At 40.4% G+C, this 22,512-nt stretch overlaps 1 protein-coding gene across 2 annotated transcripts in view; it reads right to left on the reverse strand.

Moving 5' to 3' along the window:
- The window catches only part of LOC119478014 (ras-related protein Rab-27B-like), a 50,174-nt gene that overhangs the window by 9,229 nt on the left and 18,433 nt on the right, over positions 1 to 22,512 (reverse strand). The window contains exons 1-2 of one of the 2 annotated variants that reach the window (XM_037752390.1): positions 18,646 to 18,826; positions 3,777 to 3,948 (exon numbers count right to left, since the gene is read on the reverse strand). In XM_037752390.1, the coding sequence (XP_037608318.1) occupies positions 3,777 to 3,929 (153 nt within the window). In that variant the 5' untranslated portion in view covers positions 3,930 to 3,948; positions 18,646 to 18,826. Of the gene's footprint in view, positions 1 to 3,776; positions 3,949 to 18,645; positions 18,827 to 22,512 lie in introns of those variants that run through there. The other variant, XM_037752389.1, reaches the window with a different exon arrangement.

A 22,512-nucleotide genomic window follows, 5' to 3' on the forward strand; every position in this document is an offset into this window, starting at 1 on the left:
TTTGTGGCTCTGCAGGAAGCCTCGGGCGTCATTCACACCTCTCACTCTCCCAGATGAGACGTTCCCCTTTTAAAGCTGCGTTCACACAGATCACGCTCAGAGCAGTTAGATGAACTCTAGAGTGCTTTTTAGTTCAGTTTTGCAGCGGGCTGGTCACTACCGGAGGCCCTGTTTGGAGTCTGAGCTGAAGGAGTTTCTGGTGGACCTGCATGATTTTGTCAGATTTTGATCCGGCCCGATGGCACCGATGACGAGCATTAAGAATAACTATGCAGAAATAGCCAATCCTCTAGCTGATGGTCTTGTTTAGGCTCACACCAGATCAGGCATTGTGGCGATTCGCCGCAAGTTTGGGAGTATGGGAGAGTCACATTAATGGCACATTGACTGCACGGCGATTAACTTTTAAAAGTGGATTCTGTTTCTACTTTTCCGCCAAAGGTCGCTGCGTTTGTTGTTGTTTTTTTTTGCAACCGGCACCAGCCCAAACGCACTACCCCCATTCAAAATGAATGGGAGGACTTGCGTTTTCGCTGCACCACCGAATGTGGTCTGAATGCAGCCTTACTTATGTAGGTCACATAGAGGCATCAGTATTAAGTTGAGACAGTTTCATAACAACTTAAAAGTTCCGAATAATAACTTTAATGTGCGTCAATGTAAGTTCTGCTGACTTACAAGATAACGGTAAGTGCTAAAACAGTAGCACAAGTAAAGAAGAGTCACGAAGTCAGTGAACTGACTCAATAATGTGAGTTATACAACACTATCTATTTAAAGTTTGCTAACATTATAGCCACAATAAGCTACTAGTAATGTAAAGCCGAGTAGAACAATTCAAGTGTGGACTGGTTCTCATATTCAGCTGACATGTTCACTATATTTAGCTCAGTTTCTTTGGCTTCATACTAGAACTGTCTGTTCTGGTTCAGGGGGTTCAAGTGATGAACAAACTGGTCCTCATTCAGCTTGAGGCTCCATAAAGGCCCTGAGGAGGAGCCCCTGACAGCACTGAGCTACAGCTGTGATCACACGTGTCTGCTTCTGTTTGACTCTTGACTCCTGAACACGGGGTGTGATCTTAACACACACACACACACACACACACACACACACACACACACACACACACACACACACACACACACACACACACACACACACACACACACACACACACACACACACACACACACACACACACACACACACACACACACACACACACACACACACACACACACACACACACACACACACACACACACACACACAAACACTCACACAGAGGAGGTGAGGAACAATAATCAATCCTATGAGTCATCCGGAGCGGTGGGATTAAAGCAACATTGTCAGTATTTCCGACGTGCGAAGGCACAATAGCACCAGGGTGACCGAACACCTGACCACACCGAGCCTCGCCCACTCTCTGATTCAGATACCTGCGTCTCACGTTGGACATCGTGTACTTACCCTGATGAGATTCCTGCAACAGGAGTTAATGTTTTCAACGGGGTCTTAGTGGCAGTTTAAAGTGGTACTCCACCAAAAATCAATCTGTCGAGTGTGAAACCCTCTACAGACTCTGAAGGTGGCTGTAAAACGTTCACAGAGAACAGCAGCTGTGGACAGCTTGGATTTCTCTCATTTACAGTGGATCCCAATATTGACAAGTTGTTACACGGGAAAAATGGCTTCCATTAAAGCCTCTTAAAAGGTGCTAAATGAGAGATTGGAAGCATTTCTATTGCCTCTCAACGGCTGTCAACATGGCGACGGCTGAGTCAGCAGCTCGCAGCTAATGGTGCTACCAGTGTGGGGGGAACTGGAGGTCGGGTGCTAGCTTCCACAACGGCGCTGTCGGTCGGGATGGCGTTATCAACTGTAACCGCTGAATGAGCGCAGTGCAGAGCGGCGGCCGTGAGCTAGCCAGTGGGGCACGCTCAAATGCACTAAAAGCACACGTGGCCACCATGACTATGTCAACAAAGCACGGAGATGCTCAGATTACAACACACACAGAGGGAGAGAGACTTCGCTCTCTGCTCAGGTAGACATTACTCCTCTATATTTTTACATAGCAAATAGTTGCATACTGTTATATTAATGCTCTGAATACCGTATAGAGCACCTTTAAAGGAATAATTCGGCATTGCCTTCTTGCAGAGAGTCTCATATGGCTCCTTCCTGTTATGCAGCAACATTTCAGCCTCATGACTTTTGAAAAAAAAAATATTTTTTTAGCATTACATACGAATAGTGACATGTTTAACAGTCAGGAAAACATATTGTTCAATCTCCGGCAGTCAAATATTAATCCTTATATCATTAAATATGGAGCTACAGCCAGCAGATGGTTAGCTTGTCTTAGATTAGCTTAAACAGCTTGCCTGGATCCATCCAAAGTTAAAAATCTGCCAACCAGCATCTCTAAAGCTCACTAAATAACATGCCATTACTCGTTTAATTGATCCGTACACAAACAGAAATGTCAAACAATGACAATTTCTGATTTTATCAGGAGTTCAACTAGTTTTTACGACTTATGCTGACAGGCACTCTTGACAATAAGCCATATTTCAGAGTTAACGCGCGTAAGCTATTCAGAAAAACTGAAATTGTATCACATTATCTTCCTGTGTCAGTACATCCCGGCTACTATACCTTGACTAATTCTGTATGATGCTCCCACCAAGTAGTTTTAGTGCCTAAACTTAACCGAACCACAACAGCGGTCTACAGAAGTCTTGTAAGATCACTTCTTTCTAACTCCACACCCTGAGATTCTTTTATTTCATTTTAAAACTTGTAGTCTTCAGCTCCAACAGACTTCAGACAACTCCCTTTAAAAGCATCATTTTAACCTCTAACCCAGTGGTTCCCTACAGCTCCCAAGGAGGCTGCCTTGGACCAGCTCCTAGTTATGCTGCTATAGGCCTAGACTGCTGGGGGACTGAGCTCCTCTCTCCTTCTCTCCATCTCCATCTGAATGCATTCATGTCCCAGTCATACATGTTACTAATTTGATTTCTTCCCCAGAGTCTGTCTTTCTCGTCAGAGCCTTGTTCTGCCCAAGGTTTCTACTTAAAGGGGAGTTTTTTTCTTGCTACTGTCGTACCTAGTGCATGTTCATGGGGGATCTCTTGTTGGATCTCTAAATTATAGAGAACGCTCGAGACCTGCCCTACATGAAAAGCGTCTTGATCTTCATAAAAACAAATTGTATTTAATTAAATTGCCAAAATAAATCTGAAGGGTCTCAAAGTTATTGAGGGAGGATATATTTATTTTTATATAATCTGGTATACATTATGATTTCCTTTCTTTTTCCATGTATTAATACCACAGTAATCATGATGTTAGAAACTCACCAGTTAACCTAAACCATCATTCCACAGATAATGTACCCCGGATCATAAGTGGATCTGACCCAGATTTGATCTCCTTGTACAAGTTAATATAATGATTGTGACTCAGCTCAGCGGCCGCTGTGGGAGAAAAACAGCAGAAAATCCAGACTTGACCTGACCCACTGTTTGCTCTTTGATAAGTACAGCCCAAAGAAAATGCCTGGGCAAATGCCACGGTAACTATGGTAACCAAGCCTGCGTTACCAGTGTGTAAGGTGAGCGCGTGGAGGCTGGCATAATCGGAAAACTGACGTCTAGTTGACATGAAGCTTCAGATGAATTAGAAATATCTCCAGAAACATGCACATGCACACATTTCCCTGCTTTTGTTCCTAAAACGTATTAACGCAAGAGATGAGAACTCACCACTCTCTTTTCCCTGAAGTCGATGCCGACTGTGGTGATGAACTTGGGGTTGAACTTGTTGTCTGTGTATCGGTACAGGAAGGTGGTCTTCCCCACGCCGGAGTCCCCCAGGGCAAGGAGCTTTATAAGGTAGTCATAATCCCCATCAGTCATAGTGATGCCCGCAATAAACCTGAGGAAAACAGGCAGAGACATATGTTAACATACAGAGAAAGTCATAGCTCAAGTTAACATAGGCATTCTGGGTGTGTGAGAGATGAATAAAAATAGAAGAAAAGATGAAATAAGAAAGAAAACAAACACTCACATCAGAGTTTGAGAAGGTAAACAATCCGATGACCAGAAAACATACTCAGTGATAGGCAGGAGATGGTGTGTGTGTCTGTGTGTGTGTTGTTTACTCAGTGTTGAATTAAGGGAGTGTGGTCAGAGGGTCGTCCTGACCAGAAATAGGACTTACTGGGAAAATAGTAGCTGTGTGTGTGTCTGAGTATGGGAAAGTAGTAGAAAATGTGATGTATTTGTAAGAAAAAGTGCAGCATATAAACAAACTCATACATCAGGTTTATTCCTGTACATTATTCCTAACAAAAATCAATCTAGGAGATGTATATTAGGGCTGTCAATCGATCAAAATATTCAATATTATTATTATTTAATAATATTTAATTTAATAGTTAATTAATTGCAAATTAATCTCTAATTTTTTCATATGTTCAAAATGTACCTTAAAGGGAGATTTGTCAACTATTTAATACTCTTATCAACATGGATTGGGAAAATATGTTTGCTTTATGCAAATGTGTGTATATATTTATTATTGGAAATCAATTAACAACACAAAACATTGACAAATATTGTCCAGAAACCCTCACAGGTACTGCATTTAGCATAAAACATATGCTCAAATCATAACATGGAAAACTGCAGCCCAACAGGCAACAGCAGCTGTCAGTGTGTCAGTGTGCTGACTTGACTATGACTTGCCCAAAATGTGATTATCAAAAAAAAAAAAGTTGAGACCAGCTCAACTCTGATTAGTAGTGTCACCCCCGTCATGCAGCGACAAGTGTCGGGTATCAGTTTGTAGCTTCATGTCACCAGCTTCCATTGAAAATGAGTTGTAGCCTGTTGCTGTGTCACTCGTAGTGTGAACACAGTATTACCAGTAGCAGAGCTAAAAATGTCTTGAGGATGGTGCTGGAGGAAAGGTCACTGGGTCATTAAAATCTATAGGGTTTATCATCTGGGCAGGATCACGAAACTTAATGCAATTAAACTATTCAATCAACTTCTTTAAAGTTGACTAATATGTTCTGATGATGTCGCTAGAGGAAAGGTCACCAAAGTCACTGGGATTCATCTTCGGGGGATTATGAATATCAACCGAAAATTTGAGGGACATCTGACTTATAGTTGTTGAGAAAGCATCAATGCCAAACGTTATCACAACTATTTGACAAAGATGCTGAACTGGAACATAAGATCAACTTTCAGCGACACCAGAGACGGTACATAATAAACTGAGCACCCCTGAGAATCAGTCAGTGGAGATGGTATCGATAGAGAAAAGGAATGCAGTTTTCATGTGAAAGTCTCGAACCAAGTGTTCATGTGCCTGGTGAGTTGTAGTCTGCTGTCTGTTTGCCTCCTGGCTAAATGTGGTATATTTAGAGAGAGTATCACAAGACTCTAATTCACACAGCTGAGAGGAAGCACATATAAACCCTGTGCTTTATTACAGTGAGGACAGTGATTAACCAGGAGCTCTGATCTCCTCACAATAACCTCACTGTACCTCAGACAGTGCGGTGACAATCAGAGTGACACTATTCACCAACCAGACTCAAGCAAAGACACAGTATAATTCACCAGCACTAACTCCCCATCATATCTAAACACAATTAAGTTTGTATAAATAGCAGCTATTTACAGTCATCTAGAAATAGAACGAGCAGCAGTGAGTGCTAGTGCAGCTGGTGCACACAGATGTTACATTACATTAGTTCTACATTCATTTTTTTCAGGCACATTGACTGATTTTTTTGAGAAAAGTACTGCCACTCCAAATAGAGAGTTGAAGTGAAACTGGGAAACCCCATTTCCCATAAGCGCTACCATCACAGGTTAAACCTCAGCCGCTTGTGTTTGCCTTAAGAAATGGTCCAGAGTGATGTTCAGTATGTGAAAAAAAAACAATGGTCTTTTAATAAGGTCTGGAAAACAGTCCTTTTAACTCATGTTTCATTTATTTGTGGGGACACTTTGGTCCCACATGACAGTAAACTGATTTTTTCCTTCTTCCCTTGCTCTCACACGTTTAGCATCCATCAGTCCTGGCACTGATGAAGACCTCTGAGGGTGCGAGGTTGGGGGTTGAGACGAGGAGGAAGGGTCGATCTCATTGATCTGTCGTCACTGGTGGCGAACCAGGAATGTTTTCAGTGTGATCAGTTGGTCAGTCATGATTCCCCGAGGGTGAAACAGTTAACAGCAGCTCGGTCAGCTGACGGCAGAGAACAGCACGACTCGCAGTCACCTCGACAACGAACACCAAAACAGAACAAAATAGAAAAGAATAGAACTGAAGAAAGGAGGGATTTATTTCAAAATGTGTTTGTTCATTTCCTTAGTAGTGGTTGAAGGAGGGGAAAGATTTAAAAAGTCTATTTAATTCTGATTTTTTCACAGAATCACTCTAGCCAACGCCAGATCGGACCAGGGGTGTAAAGTGTGGGTCAATACCAGGTGAAAAGGTATTCAACCAACCGTCCACATTACATCCGGCTGCCAATTCCTCCGTCTTCGAATGCACTAAGTGAGTTATCATACTCATCACACTGCCTAACTGCCGTTTGCCACTGAGGTGTTGCAGACTTTGCAGTAAAGGCAGCTCAATTTTGTAAGAGAGTAATATTCACCCCCTTTCCCAGTAACCTAGCATGACATGATTGGTATCAACAGTTTCATCGCAATCTCAAGATTCATATGACACCACTGTTATTTTCATCATCTTAAAAACAGAAACCCGCAACAGCCTTCAACTTACAGTAATATTAATGCCAGTCAGATGATCCACCGTCATTTGCAGAGGGTTAAAAGTAGGCCAAGTAAACCAAGAACTGAGAAGGAGAATAATAATTTGAAGATCATGGTGATCAATGAGACAGGCAGAGTCTAATTAAAATATACTGTTGATTTCTTTGGTACACTTAGCTAAAACTAATGCAGTCTAATATAGCAGCCCAGCAATGAACCCTATTATTACTAAGTGTGTTAAAGTCGTTGATTCAACTTTGGTGATTTGGACGCTTTGTGCTGCTGAACTGTATTGTACTGTATTGCCTTAGACCGAGAAGTGTTTGTAATAGTGAGCTTAGCCTCATTAGTATAAATGGTCATGATTTATTGCAGATCTTTTCAATTAGACCGCATTATCTTCAGTTATGTGTACCCAATAAAGTGACAACTGAGTGTATCTAATAACATACATTTGTACCAACTAATAGAACAATTGGTTCACAGCTTTGCTACAATCAGGTTGTGGAGGAACGTTTTTCCCTGGTGTCTGCTTTAACCCTCTATCTCAATAACAAGCAAAAACAAAAGCGTAAAACACACAGACATTAAAAATGTATGAGCCATCACACACAATCAGAGAGAGGGGAAACAAACAGAAAATAAGAGAAGCAAATAGAAAGAGTGTTTGTATGAGGACACAACATCAGCATCACTATCAGAACGTCTATCAGCAAGTTGGGTTTTGCTCTTCCTCCTCTGTTATCCTTCACATCTGTGAGGTAAAGACAGATGTCACTGCTTTCAGTCAGACTGATTCAAAAACAGTCTGCAGCTTCATAAACTAATAGAGTTGTGAGTTATGGTTTGTCCATTAAAGGTCTGTGTTGTTTGGTATTGTAAATAGTATCAGAATGTGTCTCCAGTTAAATGACCACATTGACACATACTCCTGTATGTTGACTAGGGCCGGGACGATACACCTATCTCCCGATACGATCACGATACTTGTGAACCAATTTGATAAATATTGCGATTTGATATTTTTTTAACACTAGCCCATGGGAAAAAGTTTAATCATACACTTCTAGGGACTTTTACTCTGAGAAATCTCTAAATGAATACAGTATGGCTGTTACGAATGACTGTTACGAATGGATGTTCAGTTGGTTGCAATCTACAATGTAACAGTCTTTTGTAACAGTCTTTCGTAAACAGTCTATTGTGACAGCCATTCATAACGGCCATTTATAACAGTCATTCGTATCAGTGTTTTGTAACAGCCATTTGTTACAGCCATTTGTAAGTCATTCGTATCAGTGTTTTGTAACCGTCATTCGTTAGTCTTTCGTAACAGTCTTTCATAAGAGTCTTGTAAGAGTCATTGGTAAGAGTCATTCGTAACTGTCTCTTGTAAAAGTCATTCGCTACAGTCTTTCGTAACAGTCGTTCGTAACAGTCATTCATTAATCTTTTGTAACTGACTTTTGTAACAGCCATTCATGACAGCCCATTCGTAACAGTCTTTCGTGACAGTCGTTCGTAACAGTCGTTTGTAACAGTCGTTCGTAACAGTCATTCGTAACAGTCATTCGTTAGTCTTTTGTAACAGTCATTCGCTACAGTCATTTGTAACAGTCATTCGTTACAGTCTTTTGAAACAGTCATTCGTAACAGTCTTCGTAAGAGTCTTTTGTAACAGTTATTCATTACAGTCTTTTGAAACAGTCATTCGTAACAGTCTTCGTAAGAGTCATTGGTAAGAGTCATTGGTTACAGTCTTTTGTAACAATCATTCATAACAGTCTTTCGTAACAGTTATTCATTACAGTCTTTTGTAACAGTTGTTGGTTACAGTCTTTTGTAACAGTCATTCGTAACTTCAGGGATTATTAGGTGGGCAACATGGCCTGATAATGAAAACACATCCATCTTGTGTTGTGGTGTTGCTTTTACAATCAGCAGGTTAAATCTTACACTGAACTGCTGCATAAATCAGTTCCAACACTAGAGTAGTCTACACCCCCACGGAGAAGCATGAATCCACCTGACAGACCCTCGGTGTAATTTACAGTGCTGTGCTGCTCTAAACACACTTAGATTTATTACACACTGTGCATTCTATCTGAAAAACGGGGCAAGAAGAAGAAGAAAAAAGTGCACATTGTGTGGAGTCCTACGGCACATCTGCAGCAATAATGTACAAATATGACTCCATTTATGACTCCATTATGAGATGGAAATTCAAACATTATGACCTTAGCAAGCTGGCTTCACCGAATATCTGCTTAGATAACGTAAAAGACTGGATGTACCTTCACTTTTGTAATTTAATTTTGACAAGACGAGGTCCTGATCATTTGTCCTGAACACCTTTTATACCAAAGACAGCCAGTCCTTGGACACCTCACTCCTAACAAAGTCATCCATTATATATCTCTTTAATATATTTGACTGAGGCTTGAGCCTCACCTGTAGCAACCTGTAAAGAAATTATTAAAGCCATGTTTTTATCAATTGAGGAATATCCTCAGATTTAGACTTCTATCATCCAGTACACAGGGAGAGTTATGGATACTTTCGTATAATTGCACCTTGATTATTGCAATGCCTTGTTTACTTGTCTTAAAGGGGCACTTCCTTTCACAAATGACGATCCGTTTACTCAATTACCTAATAGCACTGAGCAGAACAAAGCCTTTTTCACATACCACACCACCAAATCTTGGTCTTAGCATTCACTTCCTGTTCCCTCGTCTTGAAGTCAATGGGTTTTTTGAATGGGGTTTTAATTAGATGTCTGAAATAAGGTCTGTGTACGTGTCATAAACGTTAGTTTGCCACGGATCTTATATTCTGCAATAATCCACAATCCCATTGGTTTTTTGTCGAGGGAACTAGGGCGATGCTAACTACCCGGTTGGCCTACAAAAATACGTCATCCCTGCACCACTCTATGGCTAACCAGGTATAATGTTCACCAACTTGGCTTAGTGTGCTAGAATGCTAACATTAATGCTGTTTTAATGCTGCTTATGTCCTGTCAGTCTTTTATTTTCCCAACTCTGAAAAGCACTAGGTGCTTCTTGCATAGAAAGTGCTTAACAAATTAACTATCATTATAATTATCATGAATTAACAGTAATATGTCTCTAAATAATTTGGGCTGGGAAAACGAAGAGGGACAGAGGAAGAAAGATGATTATTCACTGCACTTTCATGAAATTGTTTTTTTAATCTATTATACTAGGGAGAGAAAAACAGAAACAACAGCCTGTTTTTACCCCGATACCCTCGTTCCTCATTATCTACAAATTACTGCTGATGAGAACTGAGGGTGTATCTTTGGGGTTCATTAGATCTTTATACATAATGCAACCTTGATCCTTTAATTAAATCAATAAATAATTCATATCACTCTAATATGTTTTTTATCCAAATCAAAGTTAGATTTTGCACATTAAAATGTATTCTCATAAGACCAGATGGCTTTGGGCAAAAGATGGCTCTGTTTTAGAGTTTATAGATGCACAACAACATTTTAGTTTTTACAGTACACCAACAAAACATCAGATAAAGGTTTCAACATAATCAGTAAAATGTGTTGTAGGTGAGTTTTTAAATGTGACAATACTAGATTGTACAGAGAAACGTCCCAGGAGAAGGTACGGTTGGATCTTTTTAAAATATTTTCATTGTACTACTGGAAGCAGCAGGGAAGTGATGGCAGCTTGCCCTTTTCTGTTTTAATTATTGATCAACACAGACAGGATTAATCTGTTTCTTCTCACTGAAAATGCTCACTGTGGTTTTAGTACCCTAAAGAGGAGTTAAATTGTTTTAATCGGGGTTTGAAATTTGTGGGAGCTCGGCTCTTTGACAGCCCTAACAGTAACAAGTACATGCATTGTTTCCTATAAATCCCTTGTGTGTGTTATGGCAATTTGAATCACACACTGGAATGGCGATCTATGCCACTAGCAATGAAGGATACTATATAAAAGGGATATTATTGAATGTTCAATTCAATTCAATTAAATTTATGTTTGTATAGCGTCAAATCACAACAGAAGTTATTGGCGAAAAATTGGGTTTGATATATAGAAAATCTGAGGGATTATAACTTCAGTTACACAATGATGAAGACGCATTTTGGTCAGTACCAAAAAAGCATTAAGGTTGATTGGTAAGTGCTGTTTAAAAACTTTTTTTCCCAAGAATCTAATATATATTAAAGGTCAGCAGACATTTGTCAGAGACCTTTATGTCGGACCGTTGAGGCCTCTGAATCATCTTAAAACAGGTCAGACAACTGATTCGTTTTCTATCTGTTGGGCGGACTCTGCTGAGGGTCTTCGCTGTCGTTAACCAATCTATTCTCCAGAGTCAACGATCAATAACCGCTAACATGGATGAGGATTGATTGACCCTTGATTATCCAATTTGTCCAGACGGCTCACCCCTCAGATTGTCCGAAACCTTTTAGCATTTCAGGTCCACTTAGCAAACCAGCGAGGCACATTTGAGACGGCACAGCAGAAAAATCAATGAAGTGAACCTAAACAGCAGCTGGGTGGCCTGCTGTGTACAAAAACTACAATTACTACTATTACTTCTTGCTATCCGTATAGCTGTCCTCTGCATGAGTAAACAGAAAAAGGTGTTATCCACTCTGCCTTCTGTCCAGTACACTGGTTTTAAAGTGGGACCACAGAGTCGGACTACATTCATGAGTTCAGTGGCTTCTGGACTCAAAACCAGATCAGATAGGATGCAACACACTGGACCCAGGTGTAAGATATCTATTTATATCAATCTGTGAGCCCCACCAGGGCTTCCTCGATCCCTCCTTAATCCCACTGCAGGAGGTGGGCTAACATCTGTACAGACAGCCCACACAGCTGGATCTGAAAGGTCGGCATGGATGTAGGAATACTGGGCGGCAGAAGTGTAGAGCAAGGCACTAACGTTGGTAGGATAATGGTTCATACATGGAGTTGAAAAACAATCAGCCGTCAAGTGAGAAGATGTAGCATTGAATGATTGGTCTGTCTTTTCATCCATCCAACACTAGTGTCTAAAGAAAAGTATCCCAAAACCACTACCCAGATTGACATTAAAAGTCTCGTGGATACTCTTGGTCTCCAGGGGATGAATCCTAATGGTTCTGATGACCCCCTGACCTTGATTTAGAAGTGTTTAAGGTTTTAGTGTATAAGGGTTTAGAACATTATGATAGGAGTATATGATGGCCATTCCCATGCTCTATTATGTCTCATAAGTTGCAGCAATTTTTGGGTTGATACCATTTGTTACACAGATTTGATGCTAAATTTAACAATTTTTTACCATTTGAGAATTTATATAAAATTATCAATAATCCCTCCAAAATACCATAATAAGACCATGCTGTGATTTGGTATCAAAAACTTTCAACATTTAGAGATTTATGCAAGAATTGCATTTTTCGCCGATTGGATGGCGAGCACTTCGGTTTGGAAACTGCTCCAGAAACCCCCTTAATGTCAATATAGCTATGCCATACATCCTCTGAATGCCCTAAGTCTCTAGCTTGTGGTTGTAAAGCTTCATAAGGCTGTGATTATCCTAGAGGTCACAACAGGTCATTTTATACAGTGAGGTTAAGTTTTAAAAAATGGTCTCAATAAAATGAAATGAAATTTCACAGTAACTTTGAAAACTTGCTGGCAAAGCTAGAAGAAAAGTCAAGGGGTCACCAGTAGGATTCATCCTCTGTACAAAATAGAATATCTGTACAAAATTTCATGATGATCAATATAATAATCCATTTCAGTCTGGACCACTTTGGGGATACTGGTGTATCAGAACGTTAAAGAAGCCAATAAAATGGCCTACTAGTATTTTATTTCTTTATCTCCACTCGGAACAGCTACACATAAGGACCAGTGAATGAACAGATTGTGTTTACAGTACTGCCGTTAAAACCTGTGACATTTCCATCTAAACCAATATGTTCTGCTGTTCTGTGGTTGCTTTAACACAGCAGTGATCCAGCTCACAACATATCCAGGTCATGAAAGCATTTCCATTTGTTCACACTCTGGTACTTTTCTCTGCCGCCGCGCAAGAAGGGATGTTTTTTTTACCATTTAATGGTTTCTTTGCAATACAGAAGAATTATTCTGTAGCTCTCATACGTAGTGATAATGCCACCTCCACAAACTCAAACTACACAACAGAAAATGCAAAGAAGATGTTGCAGTTACATTTGTTTGACGTGATTTCTGGGAAGTGCTGTGCAAAAGAACCCTGCAGCTAAGATGCCAAAAATGGAAACTGAAAACACAAAGGAGGCACTAACAAGTCGCACTTTAACAAGAGCGTCTTTCAAGGAAACCGCCATCTTCAAACTCTGAATGCAAAGCTCTTTCTGTCCCAATAGAAATAAACAAACCTTTTCAAGTGCAGGACCTAAATTTGACTAAATCCAACAACATGAAACCTGATCAAACACAGTCAGAGCAGAACACGGTTACTGTGGAATTCAAACTAATGTGGAGCGTTGGGCTGCAACCTGCAAGTCTCATGACTCCAATGTGTGTAGTTTAACCTATTTACATTTTACAGTCGTCAACAAAGTGATGAAAAACACAACAACTATGTGCAGCAAATGTGGAACAGCTGTAATATGGAGGTTTTGGACAATGGCTTATTTTTCAGCAAGCCTCAGGAGTGCGTTACGGCTGTTATACCATGAACACTTACCGCATAATAAAAGAGAGAGGCTGTGTTTAAATTCTGCAACACATCACGCTTTGTCAAGCCCCTTGGCGTCACTTTATTTTTGGCATCAAAACCACTATAGTTACCCTCGGTGTCCCTTTAGGATTAGGCAACAAAACCACTATAGTTAGGTTTAGGAAAGAATTACATGGTTGGGCTAAAAACTACTACGTTTGTGAAGTGAAAATGAAACTGAACGTCATGAACACGGGACACGAATGAACAGCTGATAGTAGAGAAGTGAACATGAGGAGAGATTATGACTGATTCTTTCGCCCCATAGTCACCAATGTAAATATTGGACCCATTTTTCACAAGCCACATATCTTCCCAATATTGTGACACTAAAATGACATTTTTCAGACAGACAAATCAGGAGAAAATTAACTTTGTTAAAGACCTTTCTCTGTCTCAGCAACACACTCTCGTGAGATCTGGCAACTAACGGTCGCCAACGCCCTAGCTAACTAATTTTCCTAATGATAAATATGGCTGTTAACTGTATAAATATCTAATGTTTGCAAAAGAAAAAAATAATTATGCAAATATAACCCAATCTGCTTTCATCCATCCACACAATGTTCATACTTCCAAACGAGGTGGGGGGATGAGGGGAGAGGTGAACACGCCATGACCACTTCCACTTAAGAGACAGAAAGTGCATACCATACGGAGCTAGAAATGCGTTCACAAAGTAATGGGTGACATCACGGTGACTACGTCCACTTATAAATACAGTCTGATGTACTCATTCTCTAAGTTGCTCAAATCCTGATTTAAAACGTTTGCACCACTTGAAATGACCTACTGGAAAATTCAAAGAGGGAACAATAACATAAATAAAACCACATAAATTCAGATTTTCAAAATAAAATATTTCAGCTGGATTTCAATTTCAACGTTAAGTATCCAGTAGAGATTACATTTCATAACACGGTATGCAGTTGCTACTATAAGACTCTAATTATTACGGCTGTTATTTGCTTCCATAAAATAAAATCAGTGACAGTTCTGCTATAGATGTGAAGCTGTAGTACTCTGTGGCCACTGGTTTCATTTTACTATACTTACTACCCACAGGAAATGGTTTTCACACCAAACCGTCCACAACATCAGTGAAAATCCATTTTCAGGCGAACGGAACCACAAACCGACATGGTCACGTTGTGAATACTGAAAATGTAGACAATTATAACTTGTTCATTTTCTTATTTAAGAAGAAAACAGTGCAGATTTAACTTGTTGATTATATCAGATTTCAGTGCAGACTAAAATCTGTGTTTTTTGTTGTTTTTTTACTTTTATTTATTGATGCTTCCTGTTACTGTGATTGTGCTTCTGTTCATGTAATCTGCTGCTTGTTTGTTGATATATTTTATTATGTTCATGGTAATATGGCCCTGTCAGAGCTCGGTTAAGATTTTGGTAGGTGAAAGTAATGAAAAAACTTCACTATACAATGTCTTTATCATGCACAAACACACACACACACACACGACTCTGTCCTCCAAAATGAATAGACAGAAGGGAGTTTTACACTTCCAATATGTCACATGCCTGACTCGTTAAACACAGAGAGGACAGAGGGGGTGATGACTGTAATAAATGACTTCTCACAAATAATAGGAATTATTTCAGCTATAAATCATGTTGTTTGACACAAAAACTAAAGCTGACACTTCAGTTACTGCTATGTTTTGACACATAACAGTTTAACAGTTTTAACAGTTTCTTGGCCAAGACTAAAAATGTGTGTCTTTTGGCGCATTGGTGCTGGAAAGTTAGCTTAAGTTATTTGCCTTTTTTAAAACTTAATTATTGAGAAAGTAAGCCCAGCTAGACAAAATAAAGCTGGTCTTTTCTAAGTGGTCTTTTTCCGACTATTAGTATAATTGGTGTTTTGGGTAAGTAGTTAAGTCTTTTTACAGTCTACTTACTGAAAGGATAACTAAACCCCAGTTGGCAACTCCAGGTCTGAAAAGTGAAGCCAATGCGGAAGTGCCTTAAACTTGCATTCTATCTAATAGAAGTCTATGAGAAAATGACCCTACTTCTCACTTGATTTATTACCTCAGTAAACATTGTAAACATGAGTTTATGGTTTCGATCACTAGTTTAAAGTCTTCGTCAATAAGGCATGATGTCCATATAGTAAATTATGGTCCCATTTAGAGTCAAATAGACCATAAAGCAGGGGAGGATTTAGGGCGTGGCTACCTTGTGATTGACAGGTCGCTACCACGGTTGGTTGCAAATAACCAAGATGGCAACAGCCAAAATACCGAACTCTAGGCTTCAAAACGGCAGTCCACCAACCAATGGGTGATGTCACGGCGACTACGTCCACTTTCTATATAAAGTCTATGCTAAAAACGGCATTTTTAAAAAGGTCCAATGTGTAGGATTTGGCGGCATCTAGCAGAGATGTTGCAACCAACTGAAACTTCTCCCTTGTGCCAAGCGTTTAGGACAACTACGGTGGCAGAGTAAAAACGCAAATGTCGCTATCTAGAGCCAGTGTTTGGTTTGTCCATTCTGGGCTACTGTAGATCCATGGCAGCCAGTTCTGTAAAGAGCACCAGCTCCGTATGTGGATATAAACGGCGACAAACTATGGTCTTTAATGCCTTAACAGCAACAACAAATGTTTTTCTTTTAGTGCCTCAAATTTTGCCCGAGAGCAAGATATCAACATTAACATGTTTCAGTGTTTTATTACTACATGGTGTTTCACATACAGTACTAGAAACAAACACATTTTATTTCCAAATGGCTTGTGTATTTTCACCATTATGCATGATTGCATGCCTGAGTCAAACATTTACCTCAGAATCTCCTCTGCTATAAATCATGAAAAAGGAAATGCCTCTGATACGGGAGCAGGAGGAAGAGAAATTTCCAGCACACAGAAATTTCACATAAACACTTTCAGTCTCATCCAGTGAACCCTGCAGCTAATTACTGTTTTCTAACATCTAACAGGCTTTAAATTAGACTATTTCACCTCTGCAGTCAAACCAGTTTGAAGATAATACTGTTTAAACAAAACTCGTGGGCTTTGTTTTTCTTCTACGCAGCACAAAAGGCTCCTATCACAGAGTGTTAGACTTCCAGCCCAGTTCACAAGTCACATTCAAAAAGTTTTCAGTGAAATGAGAGTGTGCCCTGGATGATAATTAAATACATCAAAGAAACCTGACCTGACAGGAGTACAAATCCAGCTGGAAATGTTCAATGCATTGGTTTAAACAGCAAAGTAATGTGTGGTGAAATGAGCTTTTAGAAAGTTAAAGACATCACATTAGTTTCCTAAAGGATATAGCTAATGTTATTCTATATTTTTCTTATTGTCAACAAACTCAATGAATAGACTAACACCAACAACGTCTTATTCTGCCTCTTAATACTCTCTGATAAGCATGCTTGTTGCTCTCAGCCCATTGGATCCTTTAAACAGCTCGGCATTGTAGTTTTCATTAAACGTTACTCAAACAGGAGTAAATAGATAATTTGATGGGGACTATTTTCAGTGGCGTATTAATACACATTTGTTGCTCTAGTGAGTATTTATGGCAGCAGGACGGCGTATTAATTAACAGAAACTGGCTGTGTTCATGTTAATGAAGGAACATTACCATTACTATTGCAACAGTGTGCCTAAACAATGGGCTTCTGTCAGGCAAACTTGTTGGTAAAATAAATTTTTTGGTTGGTTTTGGAGTTTTCATGATATTTGTTGATGAAAGAAAAAAATGTCTACTGCCAGCTTGACCCTTTAAGGCTACTGTCAAATCAAAATCCTTGGTTTTTAATACCTTTTTGGTGTGAAATTGGTAAACAAAAGCCATTTTAAATGATGCTGTGACCGAACTTTAAAGATATGACAAATTTCTGGCTGCTGTGCCATCTATAAGTAAGGGATAATATACAGCGAGCTGGTCATTGTTGTGAAATAAATACATTATCCTGTTTCTTATATGGCTACATAATTAAGAAATCAATAATTTGACACAAAAATGGCCCGCCAGAGTCCGACATCAGAACTGCGCCCATAGCAACAGTCTGTTATACATAGCAACGGTCTGCTGTAAAGAAATAACAGACCGTAGAATGCCGTGACTGACCAATCAGAATCGAGTATTCAACAAAGCCATGTAATAAGTCTGTTTAAAGTTTATGCCTCTTAAACATTAACTGTCAGAGCCTCCCTTAAGGTCTCAAAGGTCTCAAATTATTCTTCTCCTCTTTTCAGTGGAGGCTTCCTGAAAGTTTAAGTTTATGTGTTTGTACAGTAATTGTCTTTCTTGATCTTTACATGCATCATCTTGTCTGACTTACTTTCTTTTGTTTGTGTCTCTTTCACTGTAGATTTACGGTTTCAAAAAAAGTGCTAAAAATATTAAAAGTATTTAAAAAGTACTTCAAAACTTTTTTTAACGCTTTAACGCTTATTTCAACAATATTATAAAATGTACTTTGCAACAAGAGGACCCAGTATGTAAAGGTGCCAAAGGCTAAAGCTCATCTTTATCTTACATTTCTTGCTATTAATCATTAGGCTAATGACTGAAATCAGATGTCACAAAACAAAACAACATTTTTTTAGAAACCAACTAGAAGTCAAAGTGGTTTTCTGATATCAACACTAAGTTAATCAAATTAAGTCATCACAAACGAGTTTTAGTAAAAAAAAACAATAGCCTGCTTTCCTTCAGAACATCACCTCTATCATGAGACTGAACATGAGAGAAAATTCAAGACCAGCGTATGTCTCCACCGGTCGGCCACTCAGAGCCCAGACAAGCAGCCTGCATGATGCAGCCGAGCACAACAACACAGCAACAGTTATCAACTTGTAGAAAAGGGTGTGATCGCATTCCACAGCTACAGATGCACCAACTGTATTTCCTTGTTATAATCGCTTTTTTGTTTTTGACTCTACAGTACATGTGCACACAAACCCTCCCCGTCTCTCCCAGATCGCCCTGCAGCCTTGTCACGAGCCCACAAAAGTCAGCAAACACCTCCGTAATGTAGTCGACAAACTGGCCAAACAGACGTCCTGCTGAGCGTCTGAGCTCCTTACCTCTCAGTGGCTCCTCAGCTGATTCAACAGTGCGAGATCCAGAGGGAGATACGAGCCGTCCAGAGCAGCTGACCAGCAGCCCTGCATCTACACCCGCTGACCGAACGACCGACTGACTGACTGACTGACTGACTGACTGACTGAGTGGGAAGCTGGATCACTGGATGACTGGATGACTGGATGACTACCATTCAGCTGGAGGCAGAAGAGCAGAGAGGAGCCACTCCCCTCAGCAACCAGCTGACTGGCTGCCTGCCTGGCTGGAGGGATAGATGGATGACTAGTTTAATGACTCTGCCTTGCTGACTGCCTTGGTGGTTAACCCGACTCAATCCCTGCCTGAATAACTGAATGAAAGACTGACCAAGCAACTGACGGACTGAATTTACTGAATAACTGAATGACCGACTAAACAAATTATTAAATCATTGACTAACTGATTGAGAGGCTACCTAACCGACAAACTGAAAAAAACTGCCTGACTAACTGAATGCCCGATTAAATTATTAATTTACAAACTGATAAACTGCCTAAGTGACTAACTGAACAACTAACTAAAAGACTCGTTCACCAAATAAATAACTGATTGACTCTCCAAACGATCGACTAATTGACCAACTAAGTAGCTGACTAACCAACTGACTGACCAAGTGACTAACTAACTAAATACTCTATGGCCAACTAACCAACAGACTGACTGAATATCCAAATTAGTAATTGAATTGCCGCTTAAATTATTAAATTACAAAACGATAAACTGCCTAAGTGACTAATTGACCAACTAACCAACTAACTAAAAGACTTTTCCACCAAATAAATGACTGACTGACTCTCCAAATGACCAACTGAATGAATGATTAACTGACCAACTAACTAAGTAGCTGACTAACTGACTGACTGTCCAAGTGACTAACTAACTGAATGCTCTATGAACAACTAACCAACTGACTATCCAAATTAAAAACTGAATCGCCTATTAAATTATAAACGTACAAACTGCCAAAGTGACTAATTGACCAACCAACTAACCAACTAAAAGACTATTTCACCAAATAAATGACTGACTGACTCTCCAAATGACCAACTACCTAAGAAGCTGACTAACTGACTGGTAGTTCACAGTCTGCTCCGTTGCTGACTTACACTGACTGATAAACCAGTCCAGGTCTGTCTGACAAACTGATTTCCTGACTCCAAATCCCAACCAGTAGTTGACTGGTTGCCTCACCAGCTGACTGGTTAACTGATGACTAGGTTAGTTACCTACTGAGGTCCAGATGCAGCTCTGATGTTTCTCTCTTTCTGCTATACCCTCTTCCTTCTGTGCTATAGTCTGCTTCTCTCCCTCCGTTCCTCTGTGTAATGAGAGGGTGGGGCCGAGCTACAGTAAGCTAGCTCTGCACACACGCACACACACAATGATAAGGTTGTGTGTGTGTGTGTGTAAGTGCAGACAGAGCAGCCTCAGGTCATGCTGGTGGAGGAAACTGTGTGTGTGTGTGCGTCTGTGTGTGCGTAGTAAGCAGTAGTAAAACAGGAAGCCGGTGAGAAATGATACAGGGCAGCCCCGTGCAGGTAAATTCTTGAATGGAGGAAATGCATTCTGGATTTTATCTGTCATCCAAAGCCCAAACAAAACTTAGTCGGCTATATGTAACAAAAGTGATGAAAGTTCCGAATGGATGGTGAATAAACTTAAAGAAATATTAATGAACAACCTGTTCTCACTCCCAACTCGTAAAATACCGCCGTTTAGTAAGGAAAACAGGCGCACGGAGGCACCCTTTATCAACAGTATGTGACGAAACGGGCTTTCAACTAACTCCAATGTAAACTCATCCATTATTCGACGGTCGGAGCAAGTGACGTAGTATTAATAGCGTGAGAGTGTGTTCAGGGAAGGCGGGACGAGAGGTGGACGGGTCAAATAAACACAAGACTTTCAACCAGGAGACCGTTGCTCATGTCCCCCGTGAAACTTAAAGTAACGTTGACTTATTTTGTCAAGTCACGTGAGTCGCTAGTCAGTGAAGTTAACGTCAACCACGACCGTTTCCTAACCCTAACTTAGTGGTTGTGTTGCCTAAACCTAACTTCCTGTGAAAACAGAAGTTTATTTTTGAAAGGACACTATGCATGTAACGAGTAACATTGACCAGCCGTTCCTGGTCCGTCCAAAAGTAACGCAAGAGGGGTACCCCATGCGTCAGTCTCCGATGCTGAGGGGCGCTGACCAAGCAGCGGTATGTGACAAGTTAGGAGTGAGAATGGGTTGTAATGGAGGCTTACTCATTGGAGCGGTAGGCAGTTGAATTCTGGTTTCACACGAGGTACGAACACCGGTCTCCTGGGCGAAAGTCCGCTGTCCCTACACGGCGTTTGTTGCTCTTTATACTTCCTGCTTCACAATTACGTTGATTACATACGGATTGATTTCGTGGGATATATACGAATTACACTGCATTACTTTTCGTAGGTATAGCTACAAACGGTGTATGACAACAGGTTGATATTGTACATCCACAGCAGTTCTGCCCAGCTACAATCGGTTTCATTTGCTTCAGTCTGCTCCGAGCGACATCGTAGCAGCCGTGTGTCTTCGGCTGGCCGGCAGCCTGGACAGCTTCATTAGAAACGTCAATCATCCAAAGTGACAATAACACGAGGAGACACCAGCAAAGCGGAGGGAGGGAGGGTGAATGGATACAGGCGGAGCGATACAACTCTGCCTCTCAGTCTTTCTTCATCCTCCTCTCCTGCCTTCACACGATGAGAAACTTCAGTTAAACTGAAACTCACTAGCTTTCATTCGCATCTTCTCAGAGAGACACCGCTGTTCGGCGGAAGAGAAATTCACAGCGTGTGTTACTGGACAGATATGGTTGAAAAAGAAGCTTAAATAATTAAAAAGTGTCCTGTCCCCTCTCAGCTGGTTTGGAGTCTACATGTGTCCAGGCGGTGAAGCATCATGCAGCTCGTGTTGGTGACCTTTAGGCATTTAAAAGGCCACTTCACCACAACACCGACAGTTACCATGACAAAACAAGATCCATCACTGGCTCTGCAGGGAAACACTGACAGCAGGAGACAATATTCTGTTACATCAGAATCGATTAATTTCTCTCTGTTCTTTAAGATGATCCCAGGCTTGATCTGGGTGTCACGAACAGGATCATTTCTCCCATTAACCATAATCTTCCATCCATTTTGCACTGGTTATATATTTTTTTGATCTAATGGCCTTAACACTGTTCAGTGGCAGCTTGTGACTGGGGCTAAGATTTCATGTCGACTGTTATAACTGAAAAGCAGAAGGTTTGCCGAGTAAAAAAGCGCCATTCACTCAAACAGCAGCAGTCTAGTCCGTCTGTCACTGGGTGAATATTGTTGCCAACATTGCGGCGTCAGCAGGACAGTGATATCACTCTACGTCGAGGATAGTTCAGTCTTGCATTGTGTGTTCCACATGATTTGTTTAATAGGAAAATGCACCGAGGGCAGGCCGAGACATTAAAGGCCACTGGACCAAACAATGGATTTACTGAGGCAATACAACCACTCACATCACGGAGTATGAACATTTGCTTCTTTCTTCTATGCTAAAGTCCTTAGAGACATTATACATGCATGTGTCTGTGTGTTTAATTCCATCAAATCAGCATCAACAGCGGCACCGGACTCTGCCCCCGACAGCAGCAGAGATGCTTTGAAACATATACAATCCCTCAACCCCCATTGGCTGAATGTGAAAAGGGCAACAGAGTCCAAACTAGGTGTAAGAAAATATTGATACACATGCGTATCACGATATCATATTTTGCAATACTGTATGGATTCAGTGTGATATGTCAGTTTTAAAGCTAAAGT

Source organism: Sebastes umbrosus, chromosome 19, assembly GCF_015220745.1.
Source record: "Sebastes umbrosus isolate fSebUmb1 chromosome 19, fSebUmb1.pri, whole genome shotgun sequence".
NCBI lineage: Eukaryota > Metazoa > Chordata > Actinopteri > Perciformes > Sebastidae > Sebastes > Sebastes umbrosus.